This window comes from Ipomoea nil, unplaced genomic scaffold (genome assembly GCF_001879475.1).
Source record: "Ipomoea nil cultivar Tokyo-kokei standard unplaced genomic scaffold, Asagao_1.1 scaffold2297, whole genome shotgun sequence".
NCBI lineage: Eukaryota > Viridiplantae > Streptophyta > Magnoliopsida > Solanales > Convolvulaceae > Ipomoea > Ipomoea nil.
The window spans coordinates 977,709-995,053 of NW_017618725.1; the positions used below are offsets into that span (position 1 = coordinate 977,709).

Consider the following 17,345-nt stretch of genomic DNA (forward strand, 5'->3'; position numbering starts at 1 on the left):
TTATTATTATTATTATTATTATTATTATTATTATTATTTACTTTCTAGAGAAGAAACTAACATTAGCTAAATGTGATTTTTTTTTTCATCCTAGGTAATTCATGCATCAGTTTTAAAATTTGTCATCATTTTTTGAGAACTTTTGAAGCTTAAAATTTGATTTTATTGAAGTAAATAATATTAGGTATGTTTATTTTTATCTATTTGATGTTGTATATTGTTGTGAACATTAGTATGATAATGATAATTGAATTAAATGTTTTAATCAAATAATGTATAAGATAATGTTGTATATGTAAATGTAAATAAGCATTACAAGTTGTTATAATTGTTGAGTATTCCTGATTTGATCAATGTCATAATCAGTCACCATAATTTTTTCAATAATAAATAATAAGAAAGTGAATTAGTATATGTATAACTTTCCAATTTTCTCCATTATAATCTCTATTAATATTAAAAGATAATGTTATCCACTACTTCCCTTAATTAAAGCTTATCCATTTTCCCTTATTTCTTTCTCATTCTTAAAATAATAATAATAATAATAATAATAATAATAATAATATATTTTTGTCATTGTACGTTTATTAACTTATTTATTTTTAGATCGTAATTTTTAAATTAAATTTGTGAAACATAACTTATAATCAATGGACTGAAAGTGATAATATCTAAAAAAAGAAAAATAATAAGTGAATGAGAAAGATAGAGTCATAGTGACGACTGGCATTTTCCTTTTAGGGATGGAAAAAATAAAATTAAAAAAAAAAAAAAAAAAAAAAAGACACAGGCACACAGCAATAAAAGAATAAAAAATAAAAAAATTCACAAACTTCTTTCTTCCCCGCTCCATTTGCGTGTAAGAAAACCTTCCCCGAAGGTCGTGTTAATGGTCTCTCTGAGATTGTTGTGAGGGAGTGAAGGAAATAGAAATGGGTTCGCATGAAGAAGAGAACCGAAGCGAGCAGCCGTTACTGAATCCGGACGAGGAAGATAGCGCCTATGAGCGCACCGAGAAAGTCCACATCATCGGACTTGACGAAGCCGAAACCGAGGAGGACAGCACAAAGACGCCGCCTTTTTCATGGAAGAAGCTCTGGCTCTTCACCGGCCCGGGGTTCCTGATGAGCATAGCCTTTCTCGATCCCGGGAATTTGGAGGGCGATCTTCAGGCCGGCGCGATTGCCGGCTATTCCCTGCTGTGGCTGCTCTTCTGGGCCACGGCTATGGGTCTGCTGGTCCAGCTCTTGTCCGCCCGCCTCGGGGTTGCTACCGGCCGCCACTTGGCTGAGCTCTGCCGGGACGAGTACCCCAAGTGGGCTAGGATGTTGCTGTGGGTTATGGCTGAGCTGGCTCTGATTGGGGCCGATATTCAAGAGGTAATTGGCAGTGCCATTGCCATCAAGATTCTCAGTAATGGTTTCTTGCCTCTCTGGGCTGGTGTCGTCATAACTGCTCTAGATTGGTAATTTCTCTTCATATTTCTTCCTTCCATCCCAAAATTAGTTTCTTAATTTGTTCTTATCACAAAGTAATACACCTTGGGTGTCAAATTCTTAAGATTACTTTCCTTGCTTGGAGAAGCCTTTACTTGCTTGTTCTAAAAGGACTAGTAATTTAATATATTAATTCTAATTTCTGCCTGTTTTTTTTTTTTTTTTTTTTTTTTTTTTTCCTTCATATTACTCAATAGATATGTTTATACTCATTCTCAGCTCTCTCCTGTTATATATGTATGTCTCATACTCTTGCAGTGGACAAGGAAAAGAAAGAACTTTGATTACCTCAATTTTGTCCAATTGTTTGGAATTTTTAACTGATGATGTTTATAGAGGTCAATTTAAAAGTTTGACTCTAACATTTCTTTTCTATTGTTTATATATCTGATGTCTAGAGGCTTATTGATATTTACATTCTGCATTTGACCTATAAAATTATGTTCTTTCTGATTACAGCTTTATATTCCTGTTTCTTGAGAACTATGGAGTGAGGAAACTAGAAGCTCTTTTCGCTGTACTCATTGGTGTTATGGCATTCTCGTTTGCGTGGATGTTTGGAGAGACGAAGCCTAGTGGGGTTGAACTTCTTCTTGGTGAGGACAGTCGGTTTAATGTTTGAGCATTTGTCTTTGTAGTTTTATGATTGATTGAACTGTTTTCTTGGTTGATCTAAAACTATGGTAAATGCCATTGTAAGTTTAGGTATATTGGTTCCAAAGCTCAGCTCGGGAACAATAAAGCAGGCGGTGGGAGTTGTTGGGTGTATTATCATGCCTCACAATGTGTTTCTGCATTCTGCTCTTGTACAATCCAGGGATGTTGACAAGCGCAAGATAGGCAGAGTTCGGGAAGCGCTCAACTACTACTCGATAGAGTCTGCAGTTGCCCTTGCAGTTTCTTTCATGATCAATCTATTTGTCACAACTGTGTTTGCCAAGTCATTCTATGGTACTGACAAGGCGGAAAGCATTGGGCTTGAAAATGCAGGGCAGTATCTTCAGGAGAAGTATGGAGGAGGGTTGCTTCCAATCCTTTACATATGGGCTATTGGATTGCTAGCTGCTGGTCAAAGCAGCACTATAACTGGAACCTATGCCGGGCAGTTCATCATGGGAGGCTTCCTGCATATGCGGTTGAAGAAATGGCAGAGGGCGTTGATAACAAGAAGCTTTGCTATTATCCCAACTCTCATTGTTGCCCTTATTTTTGACACCTCCAAGGACTCGTTGGATGTTCTAAACGAGTGGCTTAATATTCTTCAGTCAGTCCAGATCCCTTTTGCTCTCATTCCCCTTCTTTGCCTAGTCTCCAAGGAGGAACTAATGGGCGTTTTCAAGATTAACCCCATCCTCAAGGTATGCTTTTGATCTGCACATTTATATTTGAGGGAATTAAAGCATGTGCTTTATTCAACTAAAAGACTAAGCTTGTATGGGGTTGGTTCTGGTACTAAATTGAAGCATGTGATCCATGTCAACTAAAAGCCTAAGCTGAGGCCAAGCACATTGTGCTTAGATAGCACCTCTGTGGCTCTCTTTGAGGGAAGGTCACAGGATCGAACCCCAATGGTGGGATATTGATTCTTTGGGCTGCAATAGATAGAGAAAGTATAGAACAAATACTACCTCTTGTAATAGAGTCAATAGTACTCAAAAAAAAGAAAAGCCTAAGCTGGGGTTGGTTATGTATGTTTATATATTATATATATGCTCAACAGAGGGATGATCCAGAAACTATTTTTACATTCCTATTTACAAGAGCACTCATATTTACAACATCCATTATCGTGTTACATTCAGGTAATATCATGGCTCGTCGCTACCTTGGTGATTATCATTAATGGATATCTCTTGCTGGACTTCTTCTCTTCAGAAGTTAGTGGAGTGGTGTTTACATCTGCAGTATTTGCTTTCACAGCTGCATATGTTGCCTTCATAATATATCTCGTGTCGAGGAACATACCCTTTCTCCAAAACAAGAGGATCACAGATGAAGTGAGTTGATTCAGTGCCCCTCCTAACACTTATGTGTACCATGCCAATCTAACCTTTCCAGCTAATGGTTGCTTCTTGAATTTAGTAGTCGTGGGACGAAAATGGAGATAAGGGGCCCCTCTTTATTACAAGGAAGATGACAGAATGTATATTATGGTCTTGTAGATCTTTGAGAACCTTGCAAGTTGCAACCTTGTAGTTTTATTGTTAAAGAAGAAATTACTTCTAGTATTATATCTTCAGCCTGGTGACTATATATTATACAATGAAATGGGAGAAAATTACATACAACTGTGTCATGAAATAGTATATGAACAATACATACAGATAACAGATTTGCAGAAGTAAATAATTCAACCCCCAAGACTGTTGGAAATCTGGAATGAGTCTTATCATCCCAAGTTTTCCTTAGATTGGGCAGATTCCAGCAAATTGACCTGAGAATTAACAGATTAGTAAAATCTTGCTTGTAATGCCTATGAAGAAATGAGGAATCATGATATAATATAAGGCGTGATCCTAGTTCACAATGCGAAGAATGAAGAGTTCGAGAGGTACCTTGATGATATCGCGTTTTGAGCAGGGATGAGCATAGGTAGCCAAGACAGCCAAGTGAAAGTGCTAAAACAATGGAAAATACACATGTTTCAGATGCATGAGAAGCTAATTCATGGAAAAATGATAATGTGTTGGGACATTATTGTCTGGAGATTATTATGAACTATGCAAGCGAGATGACAATGGAGGAGAGCTTACTCGAAAGGGATCACTTCTCAACGATTGCACGAACATCGAGTGTCCAAAGTCCCTATCCTGCAAATGAAGTAACAGACCAAGCAGATTAACACACCAGACATTGTCAAATGTATTGTTGGAATGAAATCATAGGCAAACGTTTCTCCTATTAGGCTCTACCTCCAAATACAAGTCCTTCAGCCGCCTCCCGGTTTGAGCACAGCAAATGCGGACAACTGACTCATCAGAGCTTCCACTGATGATGTAGTCCCTTCCGTTCATGTAATACGAGCGTGTGTAGTTATGAGCACTTCCGGTTGAGTGTATCCCGAAATCTGTATGAAGTCTTCCATCTACTGCCAGAAGTTGTTTCACCTGGCATCATTGGAATTAGCCTCAGTCTGTTATCATATACGGAGTATCTACAATTATATAAACTTTAGACACAGTCTCTACTCTCTCGTTATGAGTTTAAGTACCTCATTGTCTACAGCAGATACGAGCACATAAAGGTCATCAGGCGAGAAGCAAACCATCACATTTCCCCTCGAACTTGAAGCTGTATAGCAAGGGCGCATTGGTTGCTGTCGTAAATCCCACAGCTTGACATCGTGGTCGAACGATGACGTGACCAACACGTTAGGGGAGTGGTTTGCAAACTTAGCAACATTTATGGGTTCGGTGTGCATGTCACTGAACATATGTATGCGCTTGCCGCTGCAAATGTCATATATAGCCACTTTCTTGGAATAACCACTCGTGAGGAATTGATCATCGGTTGAATTGACATGAACTGAAGTCAAGTGCTCAAAACTCTCGAAAATTATAGGGGCTGAGGTGTAATAGTAGCCTCCTGCTTCTTCCCGAGCATGATTGATGTCATACAATCTCAAAGAACCATCATCGGAACCAACAAGCAGCTGATTTTCAAGAACCGTCATCAAAGTGGATTAGATCAACAACACGAAAATATATATTGCTTTAAACCACTTAGCACGCGACTAGACTATGAGAAACGATCAATGTTGTCTAGAACAGCACTTCCACAATGCTTTAGTTATATAAGAAACTAAACATAATGTTAAAGAGTTCATAGTCACCAATAAAGCATAGTTCATAGTCATGAATTCAGTGAGGATATGAATAAGTACCTTTGATGGATGCTTGTTAAGCCAAGAAAGCCCCAAAACGCTATTTGTCATTCCAAAAGGTGGAATTCTAGTCACGATATTTCCTCTCTCGTGGTTTACAACAACCACCTCCCCGTCCAAGGTACCGAATGACATTAGACTAGGATCAGACGGGTGGTACTCAAACTGTCTTGGTTGAGGGATCTTGTTGTCTTCTTTAATAATATCGCAAATCTGAGACAAGGGGTTTGAAGAAGGCCATGATGAAGCCCTGAATTTCGCAGCACAAAGGGACCTGTAATAGGAAAACTGGCTATTTCCCTGGGAAGCTGGCCTCTCCACTCTTGCCGATTTTCTAGAGTACAGATTGTTTGTTCCAGTTTCACGCATATGCAAAACTCTAAGAACACTCTCTTTATGCGGGCGCTTGTAAGGTAAATACTCATAGGAAGTCGAGAAGACGGCCTTGGCTATTTCCCTATCCTTTTTCCTTACAGGCATATTATCTAGCACTCGAAGACGAGGCAATGATGTAATCATGTACTCCCTGTAGTGTTTCTCGAAGCAGATGGGAGAAGCATGATGAGAAACATACATCTCGGAAACAATTGAAGTATCTCTTAGCTTCAAGGGACGAGGAGACTCGTTTTTCTCTTGAACATTCAATTCTCCAGCAGGGACCTGATAAGTGATAGGAACTTGAGGCGACAAAAATAATATAGACTACAACTTAATCCGTTATCACAATTCACAACACAAGGCTTTGGCTTTCTGACCTCGAGTTCTAAACTTTGTGGTCCAGAGCAGGAAGCAGAAGACAAATCTAGTGCCATAATTTTCTTGATCTGATCAAGAACTCGATCCACCAAATCATCTGGTAACTCCTGAGGTGTATTCTGGAAATCGTGGATAGGAGTAGAAACCAGGTCATCGGAATCATCTGCAAAATATTCAAATACGTAACATCTATACCGTGTATGAGTAATCACCTGCTATAAGAGCAATTACTTAATTGACCTGATTGAGATTCTTGCACAGATAAGATTTGTTGTCTTACTGGATGATGCAAGACACACTCCAGTGTCTTTGCAGCATATACAGTTTTGGAACCGTAATTCTGCCAAACAAGTCAGTCTTGACAACGCAGTACTGGTTGTCCAAAGATCAGCTACTCTCGTCCCGCACATTGACAGACAAGTTAACTTCGGCATGTTAGCAAAGCAATCCTTCTCCAGAGAAACGAGGGAAGAACAGAAATCCAGATTGAGGGTGTGTAGCTGCACGAAATTCCCAGTCACGTTGAGTTTCTGAATCTCGGTAGACCTCAGTTTTAGCAGACCGCAATTTGAACCACCTTCAAAAAGTTCCCTGCAAAGATCCCATCCTAACATTACTATCACAAAGGTTTAATTTAACCACTACAAGGGCGTTGAGCATTATTATCAAAGTATACTTTTAAACTTCATTTCCCCGTTGAAATTTCATCCCTAAAAATTGCTGGTCAATATAAAGTGTTGCAGATACAAGAATGCCAATATTGTGAAGGGTAATATCATCACCAATACATACCATAAGATATCCTTTCTCAATAACATATCCTGGAGATTGGCAATTCGAAGCTTTGAATCCACTGCCCGCATTAAAGACAAGACATACTCTTGGTTCAAGATAGAGCGAGATCTACAAAGTATGTCCACTGCATCAACGCTAAAAGAGTGAACTTTAAGGAGGGCATCAATAATGGGGGATAAGTCGGAATCCTCCAGCTCATCAAGCGAAACCACAATGGTGCACTCCTGCTGTATTCTTTTCTGCAACATGGCCTGAACAGCAACACCAAAGAGTCCATCCATTGAGATTAAACCAATTGAACACAAAATGAAATCTTTTTGCATGATTCTAACCATTGTTATAAAGAACAAGAAGAATACTACTCAATCTGACAAGTATGCAAGCTCAAGCACCAAATGCTATCATGACTGACAATCCTCCACAAAATAAACACTAAAAGCAGAAATCGAGGCAATATGTTTTCATTTCATCAAATAAAAATTCAGTTATTCTATTCTTCTTGCCAACAAAAGAAGAACCATGGTGACTCAATAGGTCAGAAGACCATTGTCTGTGCCCACAAGAAGCCACCCCCATAATAGGGTGAAACTCCCACATTGCGGGCTCGATACTGTGTCCTTGCCCACAATTTACTACCTAGAAACCAACTGAGCTACCCGTGTGAACAGTTATCAGATTGAGTACTATTCTTGTGGCAAAAGGAGTGAGTGGGTAATCACCTTATACAGTGCTGATAGTATTGCAGAATTGGGTAGCACATCGTGGCTCTTGCAAGAATCCAGGTACCTGCAGCAACAATTTCAAGCAAAATCCTTAAAATTAACACGAATTATATACACAGACAAGCAGATCAAGCATTTCAATCATTCCACCACAATAATTGACTATTTGCAGAAAAAGTAGACAACTTTCCACATTTTGACATTCATTCAAGCCCAAACACAAAATCCTTAGAGCTCTGAAGCAATCTTGACCAAAGATTCAGCAAAAAACTAAACTTTAGACACCCTTTATCAAGAACAAGCAAACGCAGGTAGAACTAATAAGAACAAAATTCAACCCACTGTTCTTAACTGTAGAAGAGATATGAACAAGAACAAAAAAAACAGAGAACATGGAGAAATATACCTTGCCAGTAAAGTCGACATATCAAGAGACATAGCTGCTTATCTCCTCGCATTCACAGCTATCAGCTATGGTATGCACAACAACTTATCCGACTTGGATAAAAGGAAAAAAAAAAATCAAAGAAGACCCACAGTGCAACTTACAGATGAAGCCTGGGGTGGGGGTTTGGTTATAAGAGCAAAGTCAATTATTATATATTCTACAAGAAATTTAGTGTTGGTAATTATTGAGAGCTTATACTACATTATACTGTGCAAAAACCACGTGAAAAGAATATATATATATATAAAAGGATAATGAGTGGCGTGGTCCCGGAGTTGGTAGGCTGGGATGTGGCAGCTACTGCTACAGGTGATGAGATAGGAAGAGGAATTAGATAAGGATGGTGAAACTTAACCGTACGGACAACCTCAAGTGAATTGTCGAAAGTGACGGTCAGAATTATAGATAGAGGCTAAATATAAAATAATTGAAGTACGATGAATGTATGTATGTAGCGGGTTGTGTATTCTGTGGGCGTAGCGTCCTCGAAGGAGTGTTTTCTTGTCTTAACGGTCATGCACTTGTGACACCTAAGGGTGTAAACGAATCGAGTTAAATATCTCAGTATTCGATTCGAATTCGACTATATATTCGAATATTCGTTTAATATTCGAATATCAAATTTGACTCGTATTCGATTCGACCAGTTTATTCGAATATATTCGATTCGACTCGAATATTCGAATTCGAAATGCTTAATTTTTTTTTTTTTTTTTGAAAATCGAAATGCTTAATTTAATTTTTTACAAAATTCTCTAATAAATTAAGATAAAATGTAATAAAAATTTATATTTATATAGCATAAAATATTCGAATATATTCGAATACTATTCGAATCGAATACACTCTAATTCGTATTCGTATTCGAGAAATATTCGAATCGAAAAAAGTATTCGAATTCGGATTCGTATTCAAAATATTCGAATTCGAATTACGAATCGAAATTTTTTTATTTGATTTGTTTACACCCCTAGTGCCACCTGTGCAGGCATGCACTTGTTACTGGAAAGGTTGAATCTTTTTTCATCTTCACATTTTATTTTTTTTATTAGTAATCAAGAAAATTCAGAGTCACAGATAAATCTCGTTCTCACTTATCTCCTGAACTCAAACAAAAAGGTGTCCGTTAGAATTGAGTTACCCCTTAAAAATGACTCGCTATAATAATAAAAATAATAATAAAAAAAAAAAAAAAACGATTGGTCAAAATCATGCGGAGTGCTCGGTGTTAGATTACAGTTTTTTTTTTTTTTTTAAAGGAATAAGGTTCAAATTGGTCACTGAACGTAACCTGAAAGTGCAATTAGGCCACTGAACGAAAAAAAAGTGTAATTAGGCCACTGAACACTCAAAAAATGTGCAATTTCACCTGATAGCAGGTTACCCTCAATTTTAGCAAGTTATCTGCTTACGTGGCAGCTGAGTTGGAATTTTTAATAAATTTTTATTAATTTTTAATAAATTTTAATAATAACTTTTTATTAAATTTTTTTTAAAAAAAATAAAAACGACTTTATTTTATTTTTTATTTATTTTTTTCCAATTTTTTTATAAAATTTATTATTAAAATTAATTATTAAAAATTATTTAAAAATTATTAAAAATGCCAACTAAGCTGCCACGTAAGCAGGTAACCTGCTAAAATTGATGGTAACCTGCTATCCGGTAAAATTGCATACGTTTGGAGAGTTCAGTGGCCTAATTGCACATTTTTTTGAGTGTTCAATGGCCTAATTACACTTTTTTTTCGTTCAGTGGCCTAATTGCATTTTCAGGTTACGTTCAGTGGCCAATTTGAACCTTATTCCTTTTTTAAATAATGTGTTATTGACGCAAATTATGCCATGGAATCGTGTTCACCGAGAATGGTGAACACAAGGCAAAACGACGTCGTTTTTAGGCAAAAAAATAAAAATAAAAATTTGCAGATGTGGAGTTAACGGCGCGCGTTTGATCAAATTATGAATTTTCTGTTATGAGATTATGAATTTTATGAAAATTCATAATCGCATAACAGAAAATTCATAATCTCACAACTGAAAATTCATAATCTCATAACAGAAAATTCATAATCTTATAACAGAAAATTCATAATCTCATGGTTCCAAAGTGAATGTGTAGGCATGGTTCCAAAGTGAATGTGCAGGCATGGATTCATAATTTATGAATGTCCGTGATTTCGGACGAGAATATGTAGGCATGGTTCCAAAATGAATGTGCAGGAATGAATTCATAATTTACGATTGTCCGAAATTATGAATGTAATGAAAATTCATAATCTCATAACAGAAAATTCATAATCGCATAACAGAAAATTCATAATCTCATAACAGAAAATTCATAATCTTATAACAGAAAATTCATAATCTCATGGTTCCAAAGTGAATGTGTAGGCATGGTTCCAAAGTGAATGTGCAGGCATGGATTCATAATTTATGAATGTCCGTGATTTCGGACGGGAATGTGTAGGCATGGTTCCAAAGTGAATGTGCAGGCATGAATTTATAATTTATGAATGTCCGAAATCTTTGTTCACCTCAAATTAAAGTGAAATCGCAAAATGTGAAAATAAAGAAGAAAAGTCACGCAATTAATTAAAAAAAAAAAAAAGATAACGGTGTACTAACACCGTTGGAACCGTGTTCACCATGAATGGTGAACACGGTTCCATGGCATAACGTCCTTGTTATTGACGTTGTGATATATAGCTTATTAAAGAGCAGTTGTGACGAAATTATGGCCTTATGGGTTACTTAAAAGATAAAGTAGTCATTAGCCTCTTGGAAGAAAGCTTGTGAAGTTATTAATCATCAATTCATGATTCACGCAATTGCATAGATTTGTTCAAAATGTGATAGTGATATTTAAATAAAAGTATAGGGAAAAAAACACTTTTTTCTCTAGAGTTATATACTTATAACACTTTTTCTTACTGAATTATTAAAGTGACAATTTTTCCATCTTGATATGTTAAATGGACATATTTACCCTTAAAATAAATATTTTATTTATTTTTCTTCTCTAACAAATTATGAAAGTAATTTGATTCAATTACAGACACTATACCAACCAAATCGAAAGGTTTCGATTAAGTTTAAAATCGGAACCTGATATTTAGAGTTTATTAAAAGCGTTAACCAAAATGGTCGGTTCATGTTTCAAACTGAAAAAATAAAATACATTAATTGTTAAATTTAGACTATTTAAAAAATAAAAAACAAAATTTTAAAAGAAAGTTTGAGCCAACAATTCAAACTGGATCCGGAACCTTGAACCGGCGTTTCAAAATCAAAACCATATCGCGATCATATATACCGAAACCCAATTATTTTGATTCATGATTTTAATAAACTGAAACCCAAATAATGATTTCTAGTTCTAAATCATAACAGAAAACTTTCAATTCGATTGCTATAATGTCCAGTTCAGTTCGAACCGAGTCGTGGTCATCCGTATGTTTACGCAATAATTTGTTGGAGAAGAAAAATAAATAAAGTGTTTATTTTAAGTGTAGAAATATCCATTTAATATATCAGGGGAAAAAACGATACTTTTAGAATAATTGAGGGGGCTAATGTGAGTACATGAATAATTCAGGGAGAAAATATGCCATTAACATATAACTAGCAGTGGCACGCGCGATGCGGGTTATGCAATGCCCAACAAAGATTGAAATGTAGAACTTATAGAATTTTATAATTGTGAATATAGAGTTATTTAGTTGTGAATATAAAGTTATTAAATTGTGAATATAGAGTTAAAAAATTGTGAATATTGAGTTCTGTAATTTTGTATAAGATCTAAAATTGTGAATATTTAGTTCTAAAATTGTGAATATAGAGAAACGAATTCTGAAGACAAACGGCAAGTAAGTCATTCTTTAAAGATTTGGACGGCGTCGTTTTGGGCCTGGGTCCATGGCATAACAATTGGAAGAATTAGTATACATGTGTACATGCATGGGCTATGGCAACTTGTCAATTCTAAAGTCTATTTTAATTAACTTTACACATTAAAATTAAACATGTCAACATTTAAATTAATTGATAATTTAAAAGTTTAATTATTACAATATGTTATTAAAAGTATTTATTACATAAAAAATTACATTATTGCATAACATATAAAAGATTAAATAACAAAATTAAATAAAAATAGAAAAATTAAAATAAAAGAAAAAAATATTTGATTTGCATAAGCCAACAAATTCGTGTTATTTTAAAAAAAAATCATAAATATAAAACAATTTTGAGTTGGCTGTCGAAGCAAAACTCACCCGCTGAGCATAGGCATGTTACAACACACAATTTTTTTTTTGTTTTTTTTTTTTGTTTTTTTTTTTTTGTTTTGGATTATTCCCAAAAAAGCCATCTTGTAGGAAAAAAAAATATTGCAAACAATTCTACCTCTAATTGTTATTTAACAACCTGCAAGAGGCCTCATCACTAAAACGCACCCGCTGAGCATAAGCATGTTACAACACATCATTTTTTTTTTTTTTTTTTTTTTTGGATTCTTTCCAGAAAAAGCCATCTTGTAGGGAGAAAAATATTGCATACAATTCTACCTTCAATTATTATTTAACGACCTGCAAGAGGCCTCATGACTAAAAAGCGGGATAGATGTAACACTCGACCGGGCAAGATTTTGAAAGTAAGGCGGATATAACTCTAATGGACAAAACCTCGAACAGCTGCCTAGGAGTTTTTCATATTATTTTTTTGATCGGCAAGAGGTCTCATCACTGAGAAGCGGGGTGGATATGTTGATCAATGCGAAGCGGGATAGATGGAACCGGTCATGCGTTTCATTTATATACGACGTTGGTTATTTGGAATAACTGATGTCGTATCATTATTATTATTTTTTTAAAGTAGCAACAACTGGTTTACATATAAAACCAACATCGTTTGATAATTTTTTAAAAAGATTCGACTCTAGTTTTTCCTAAAAAGCGGCGTTGTATATAATTTTTTTAAAATTTAGAACAAAAATATACAAATTGACATCGTATCTCTCTCTCTCTCTCTCTCTCTCTCTCTCTCTCTTAATAAATGTTATGATGTAATTTTTTTTTTAACGACATACGACGTCTATTTCCGAAAATCGACATCGTTTCATTTATTTAGTACTACAACAAGATCGGCCACGCAATATAACCGATGCTGTCGTAAGTTAAAAATAATAAACTTCAAAAGTATTTTTTTGTGATAGTGTTGATATATATTCACAATATAACAATTGTCTAAACTCAAAACGAAAGTAAAATTAACATAATTGTGCAATATATGTGCTAAGAAATTTAAAAGTCTAATTTTATTTTTTTAAAGTCAAAGTCTAATTTAATTAACTGTACAAGTTTAAATTAAACATGTCAACATTTAAATAAATTGATAATTCTAAAAGTTTAATTATTATAATTTGTTATTAAAAAAATATTTATTACATAAAAAATCACACTATTGCATAACATATAAAAGATTAAATAACAGAATTAAATAAAAAATAGAAAAATTAAAATAAAAAAATATTTGATTTGCATAAGGCAATAAATTCGTGTTATTTTTAAAAATACATAAATATCAAACAATTTTAAGTTGGCTGCCGAAACAAAATTTCACATGCATATGTTATAACACATTTTTTTTTTTTTGGGTTCTTCCTTGAAAAGTCATCATGTAGGGAGAAAAATATTACAAACAATTCTACCTCCAACTGTTATTTAACGACCCGCAAGATGCCCCATCACTAAGAAGCGGGATAGATGTAACACTCGATCGGACAAGATCGTGCAGGTAAGGCGGATATAACTCTAACAGACAAAACCTCAAACAGGCAAATTATATCGTGCACTGCGGTACATAATCGATTATGCACCGCGAATCAAAACGACATCGTTTTGTTTAATGAAAATAAACGGCATCCGTTTTCCGCCGTTCCGCACTCTTCCGTAAAAAGTAACTTTGTTATTCATTTTCATTTTGTATACATTGCAGTTTCAGTTCAACACAACTACAGTTTCATTTCGATATAACTACAGTTTCATTCGATATTTATAGACTCAAATATGTGATAATGTTATTTAATTTTATTTTATATACACTATAGTTTATTAAAACACAACAACATGATCATTTTGATATAATTACAACTTTATTGTACAATATACACTCAAATATGTGAAATATTATTTAGTTTCATTTTATACTAGTATGATACCCGTGCGATGCACGGCCTATAAATTTGTAGTAGTTAATGTTAATTTTTTATTTTTACATTGTTAAAGTATATTATGTATACTAGTATTTGCACCTGTTCGATGCACGGAATGAATTTGTTGTAATATATTAAGAATATATGAATCGATATATAATTATTTAAATTAAATGAATTTGTTGTAATATATTAAGAATATATGAATCGATATATAATTATTTAAATTAGAACATCAAATATTATATAGTGCAATTAAAGATATGGTTTGGATTTTTTTTTTTTAAAAAGGAGATATGGTTTGGATCATTTATATATTTTGATGTTATCATTGCTTGAATTTGTGCAAATAATTGCTCAAATTAATAGTTAATGTCTAGATGTACGCATGCGGTGCTATAACTTTGAAGATTTTATTTATCATTATTTAGTATTTTCATAAATTAGGCAAATGTGCTCGTTCTCTAACAACTCAGTTATAGAATTGAAATGAATTACTATCCTTATTCACCATTTGTATGGAAAATATATATTTTTTGTCTAGATATATAACAATTTTTTCATTTAAAGAAAAAACTTACTATCACCGATTATATTTACACATTATTGAAACATCTTTGTAGACGACATTGGTAGTGGTAACACAATCTTGTTCATCTTCGTCTAGAGCTAACACCTTCAATCCATCAGGACGGGTTACTTGGGTGAAAATATATAATGGTAGAATATCACTCAATTAGTTATCCTATAATATTTGTAGTCAATTAATATCAGATTCATTTTCAGCAAATTATTCTTTTTTATTCCCAGTCAAGTAGTCAATTAGAATATCAAATGCGGTTATATTTTTACCTAATTTTCGTTCCATTTTTAATTGATGATATAGATATTATTATTGAAATATTTTCGTTCCATTTTTAATTTACCTTTACAATTGTTTAATATATGCATTTACTATTGATAATGTATAATATTATTATTGAAATATTTTTCTCCAATTTTTAATTTTCATTCCATTTTTAATTAAAATGCAATGATCTGACCATTTCTTTTTTGTTTTAGTCAATTATGGATCATTTTTTATTTACAGTCAATTATTAATATTCATTTCTTTTTATATTTTCAGTCAATTAGTAATATTAGATTCATTTTCAGTCAATTAGTCAATTAGAATATAGATGCAATGATATTTTCACCTAATTTCCGTTCTATTTTAATTTGATGATGTAGAATATTATTAAAGAAATATTTTCGTTACATTTTTAATTTACTTTTACCAATTTTTAAAATATGTCTTTACTATTTGATGATGTAAAATATTATTATTGAAATATTTCCTTTCCATATTTAATTTTCCTTCACTTCTAAACAAAAAAAAAAAAAAAAAAGACTTTCGACTTCTCAATATTTGCTCACATTAATGGGCAAGCAATTATGTTGGTAAGAGGAGCATTGCTACTCTTATATAGCGGAACTAAAGAGCTCCTCGTTTCAAACATTTTCAATGTGAGATCAAAATGATCCCACATCATTCTTCTTATTTTTTTAAATTTTAATTTATTCTGTATATCGTTTTGTTTGGATTATTATTATTATTATTATTATTATTATTATTATTATTATTATTATTATTTGACAAATTCGTCAAATTTTAAAAAATTCGCCATTTTAACAATTTATCTTTAATCAAAATACCAAAAATATTATTTAATAACTCAGTATTTTGCCCAAACTGCTAAAAACTAAAACAACACATACATTTTGGGTTAATCTTTCCCAACCCCCACTAATAATAAATAAATAATAAATAATATAATAAATAAATAAATAAAATAAGAAGACAAAGCTAAGATTTCTTAAATAAGAACCTTTGTACCTCAATACTTGTCACATTGATGGGCAAACAATTATGTTTGTACCTCTTATATAGAGGAGCTCAAGAGCTCATCTTTTCAAACATTTTCAATGTGGGATCAAAATGATCCCACATCATTTACAAAGGGAGCCCGTGGCTCCCCTTTGTCTTTTTTTTTTTTTTTTTTTTTGGTTAATTTTAATTTTATTTTGTATATAGTTTTGTTTGGATTATTATTATTATTATTATTATTATCATTATTATTATTATTATTATTATTATTATTATTATTATTATTATTGTTATTGTTATTGTTATTGTTATTGTTGTTGTTGTTGTTGTAATTTGATTATTTGGAAACTTCGGCAAAATTTTAAGAAATTCGCATGTTTAACATTTTGTATTTAATCAAAGCACAAAAAATATGATTTAATAACTTATCAATTTGCTCCAAATTACAAAAAACTAAAACAACACATATACATTTTGGGTTAGTTTTTCCCCAACCCCCTAATCAATTAAAAAATAAAAAAAAAATAACTAAAATAAGAAGCCACTATGATAAGGTTTCTTAAATAAGAGCCTTTTGACTCATTGGGCATCAATAGGTTGAGAAAGTTTATATGAGATATTACATGTAACAGGGTCAATCGAATAGTTATGTTGTGAAACCATGTCCACCTTGCAAGGTGGATACAATTCTATGTTCATAATTACTGAACTCTATGTTCATAATTACTGAACTCTATATTCATAATTATAAAGCTATATATTCATAATCTTTGAACTTCATATTCATAATTATTGAACTCTATAGTCACAATTGCAAAACTCTATGTTCATAATAATTGAACTATATGTTCATAATTATAAAGCTATATATTCATAATTTTTGAACTTCATATTCAAAATTATTGAATCTCTATATTTATAATTACATAACTACTCCGTATATGTTAATAATTATGTTCACAACACTATGTTATAGAACAATATGTTCATAATTTTTGAACTATATATTCATAATTATGAACAATTTTGGAACTTTGTCTACCTTGCAAGGTGGACACGGTTCCACAACATAATTTGCTGGGTCGATAGTACACAAAAATAAAATAAGAGCCTTTGGACTTCTCAATACTTGTCCACATTGATGGTCAAACAATTATGTTTG

At 33.1% G+C, this 17,345-nt stretch overlaps 2 protein-coding genes across 6 annotated transcripts; one reads left to right on the forward strand and one right to left on the reverse strand.

Annotated features, from left to right (window-relative positions):
• The first annotated feature begins 813 nt into the window (after positions 1-813).
• Positions 814-3,727, forward strand: LOC109151903 (metal transporter Nramp3-like). Its single transcript, XM_019299506.1, has 4 exons — positions 814-1,468; positions 1,959-2,095; positions 2,205-2,857; positions 3,302-3,727. The coding sequence occupies exons 1-4, from the start codon at positions 936-938 to the stop codon at positions 3,503-3,505; spliced, it is 1,527 nt and encodes a 508-aa protein (XP_019155051.1). The 5' UTR covers positions 814-935; the 3' UTR covers positions 3,506-3,727.
• LOC109151902 lies at positions 3,665-8,304 on the reverse strand. 5 transcript variants are annotated; one of them, XM_019299500.1, is made up of 11 exons: positions 8,062-8,304; positions 7,653-7,719; positions 6,931-7,184; positions 6,419-6,729; positions 6,138-6,301; positions 5,383-6,042; positions 4,711-5,151; positions 4,412-4,606; positions 4,253-4,309; positions 4,055-4,117; positions 3,665-3,933 (listed from the first exon to the last, which is right to left on the reverse strand). In XM_019299500.1, the coding sequence occupies exons 1-11, from the start codon at positions 8,091-8,093 to the stop codon at positions 3,889-3,891; spliced, it is 2,289 nt and encodes a 762-aa protein (XP_019155045.1). In that variant the 5' UTR covers positions 8,094-8,304; the 3' UTR covers positions 3,665-3,888. The 5 variants fall into 5 exon arrangements, with proteins under 5 accessions (XP_019155045.1, XP_019155050.1, XP_019155046.1 ...); XM_019299505.1 differs by having other exon boundaries at positions 8,205-8,219; XM_019299501.1 differs by lacking the exon at positions 8,062-8,304 and adding an exon at positions 7,857-8,017.
• Between the last annotated feature and the right edge of the window lie 9,041 nt (positions 8,305-17,345).

What these genes read in the sequence shown, in the direction of transcription:
- LOC109151902 (XM_019299500.1), bottom strand. Translation starts at nt 8,093, where the DNA reads ATGTCTCTTGATATGTCGACTTTACTGGCAAG. An exon ending in AGTGTGTCTTGCATCATCCA is followed by an intron (nt 6,302 to 6,418) that starts GTAAGACAACAA and finishes AATATTTTGCAG; the next exon opens with ATGATTCCGATGACCTGGTT. An exon ending in CACAAAGTTTAGAACTCGAG is followed by an intron (nt 6,043 to 6,137) that starts GTCAGAAAGCCA and finishes ATCACTTATCAG; the next exon opens with GTCCCTGCTGGAGAATTGAA.
- LOC109151903 (XM_019299506.1), top strand. Translation starts at nt 936, where the DNA reads ATGGGTTCGCATGAAGAAGAGAACCGAAGCGAGCAGCCGTTACTGAAT. An exon ending in GTCATAACTGCTCTAGATTG is followed by an intron (nt 1,469 to 1,958) that starts GTAATTTCTCTT and finishes TTCTGATTACAG; the next exon opens with CTTTATATTCCTGTTTCTTG. An exon ending in AGATTAACCCCATCCTCAAG is followed by an intron (nt 2,858 to 3,301) that starts GTATGCTTTTGA and finishes TGTTACATTCAG; the next exon opens with GTAATATCATGGCTCGTCGC.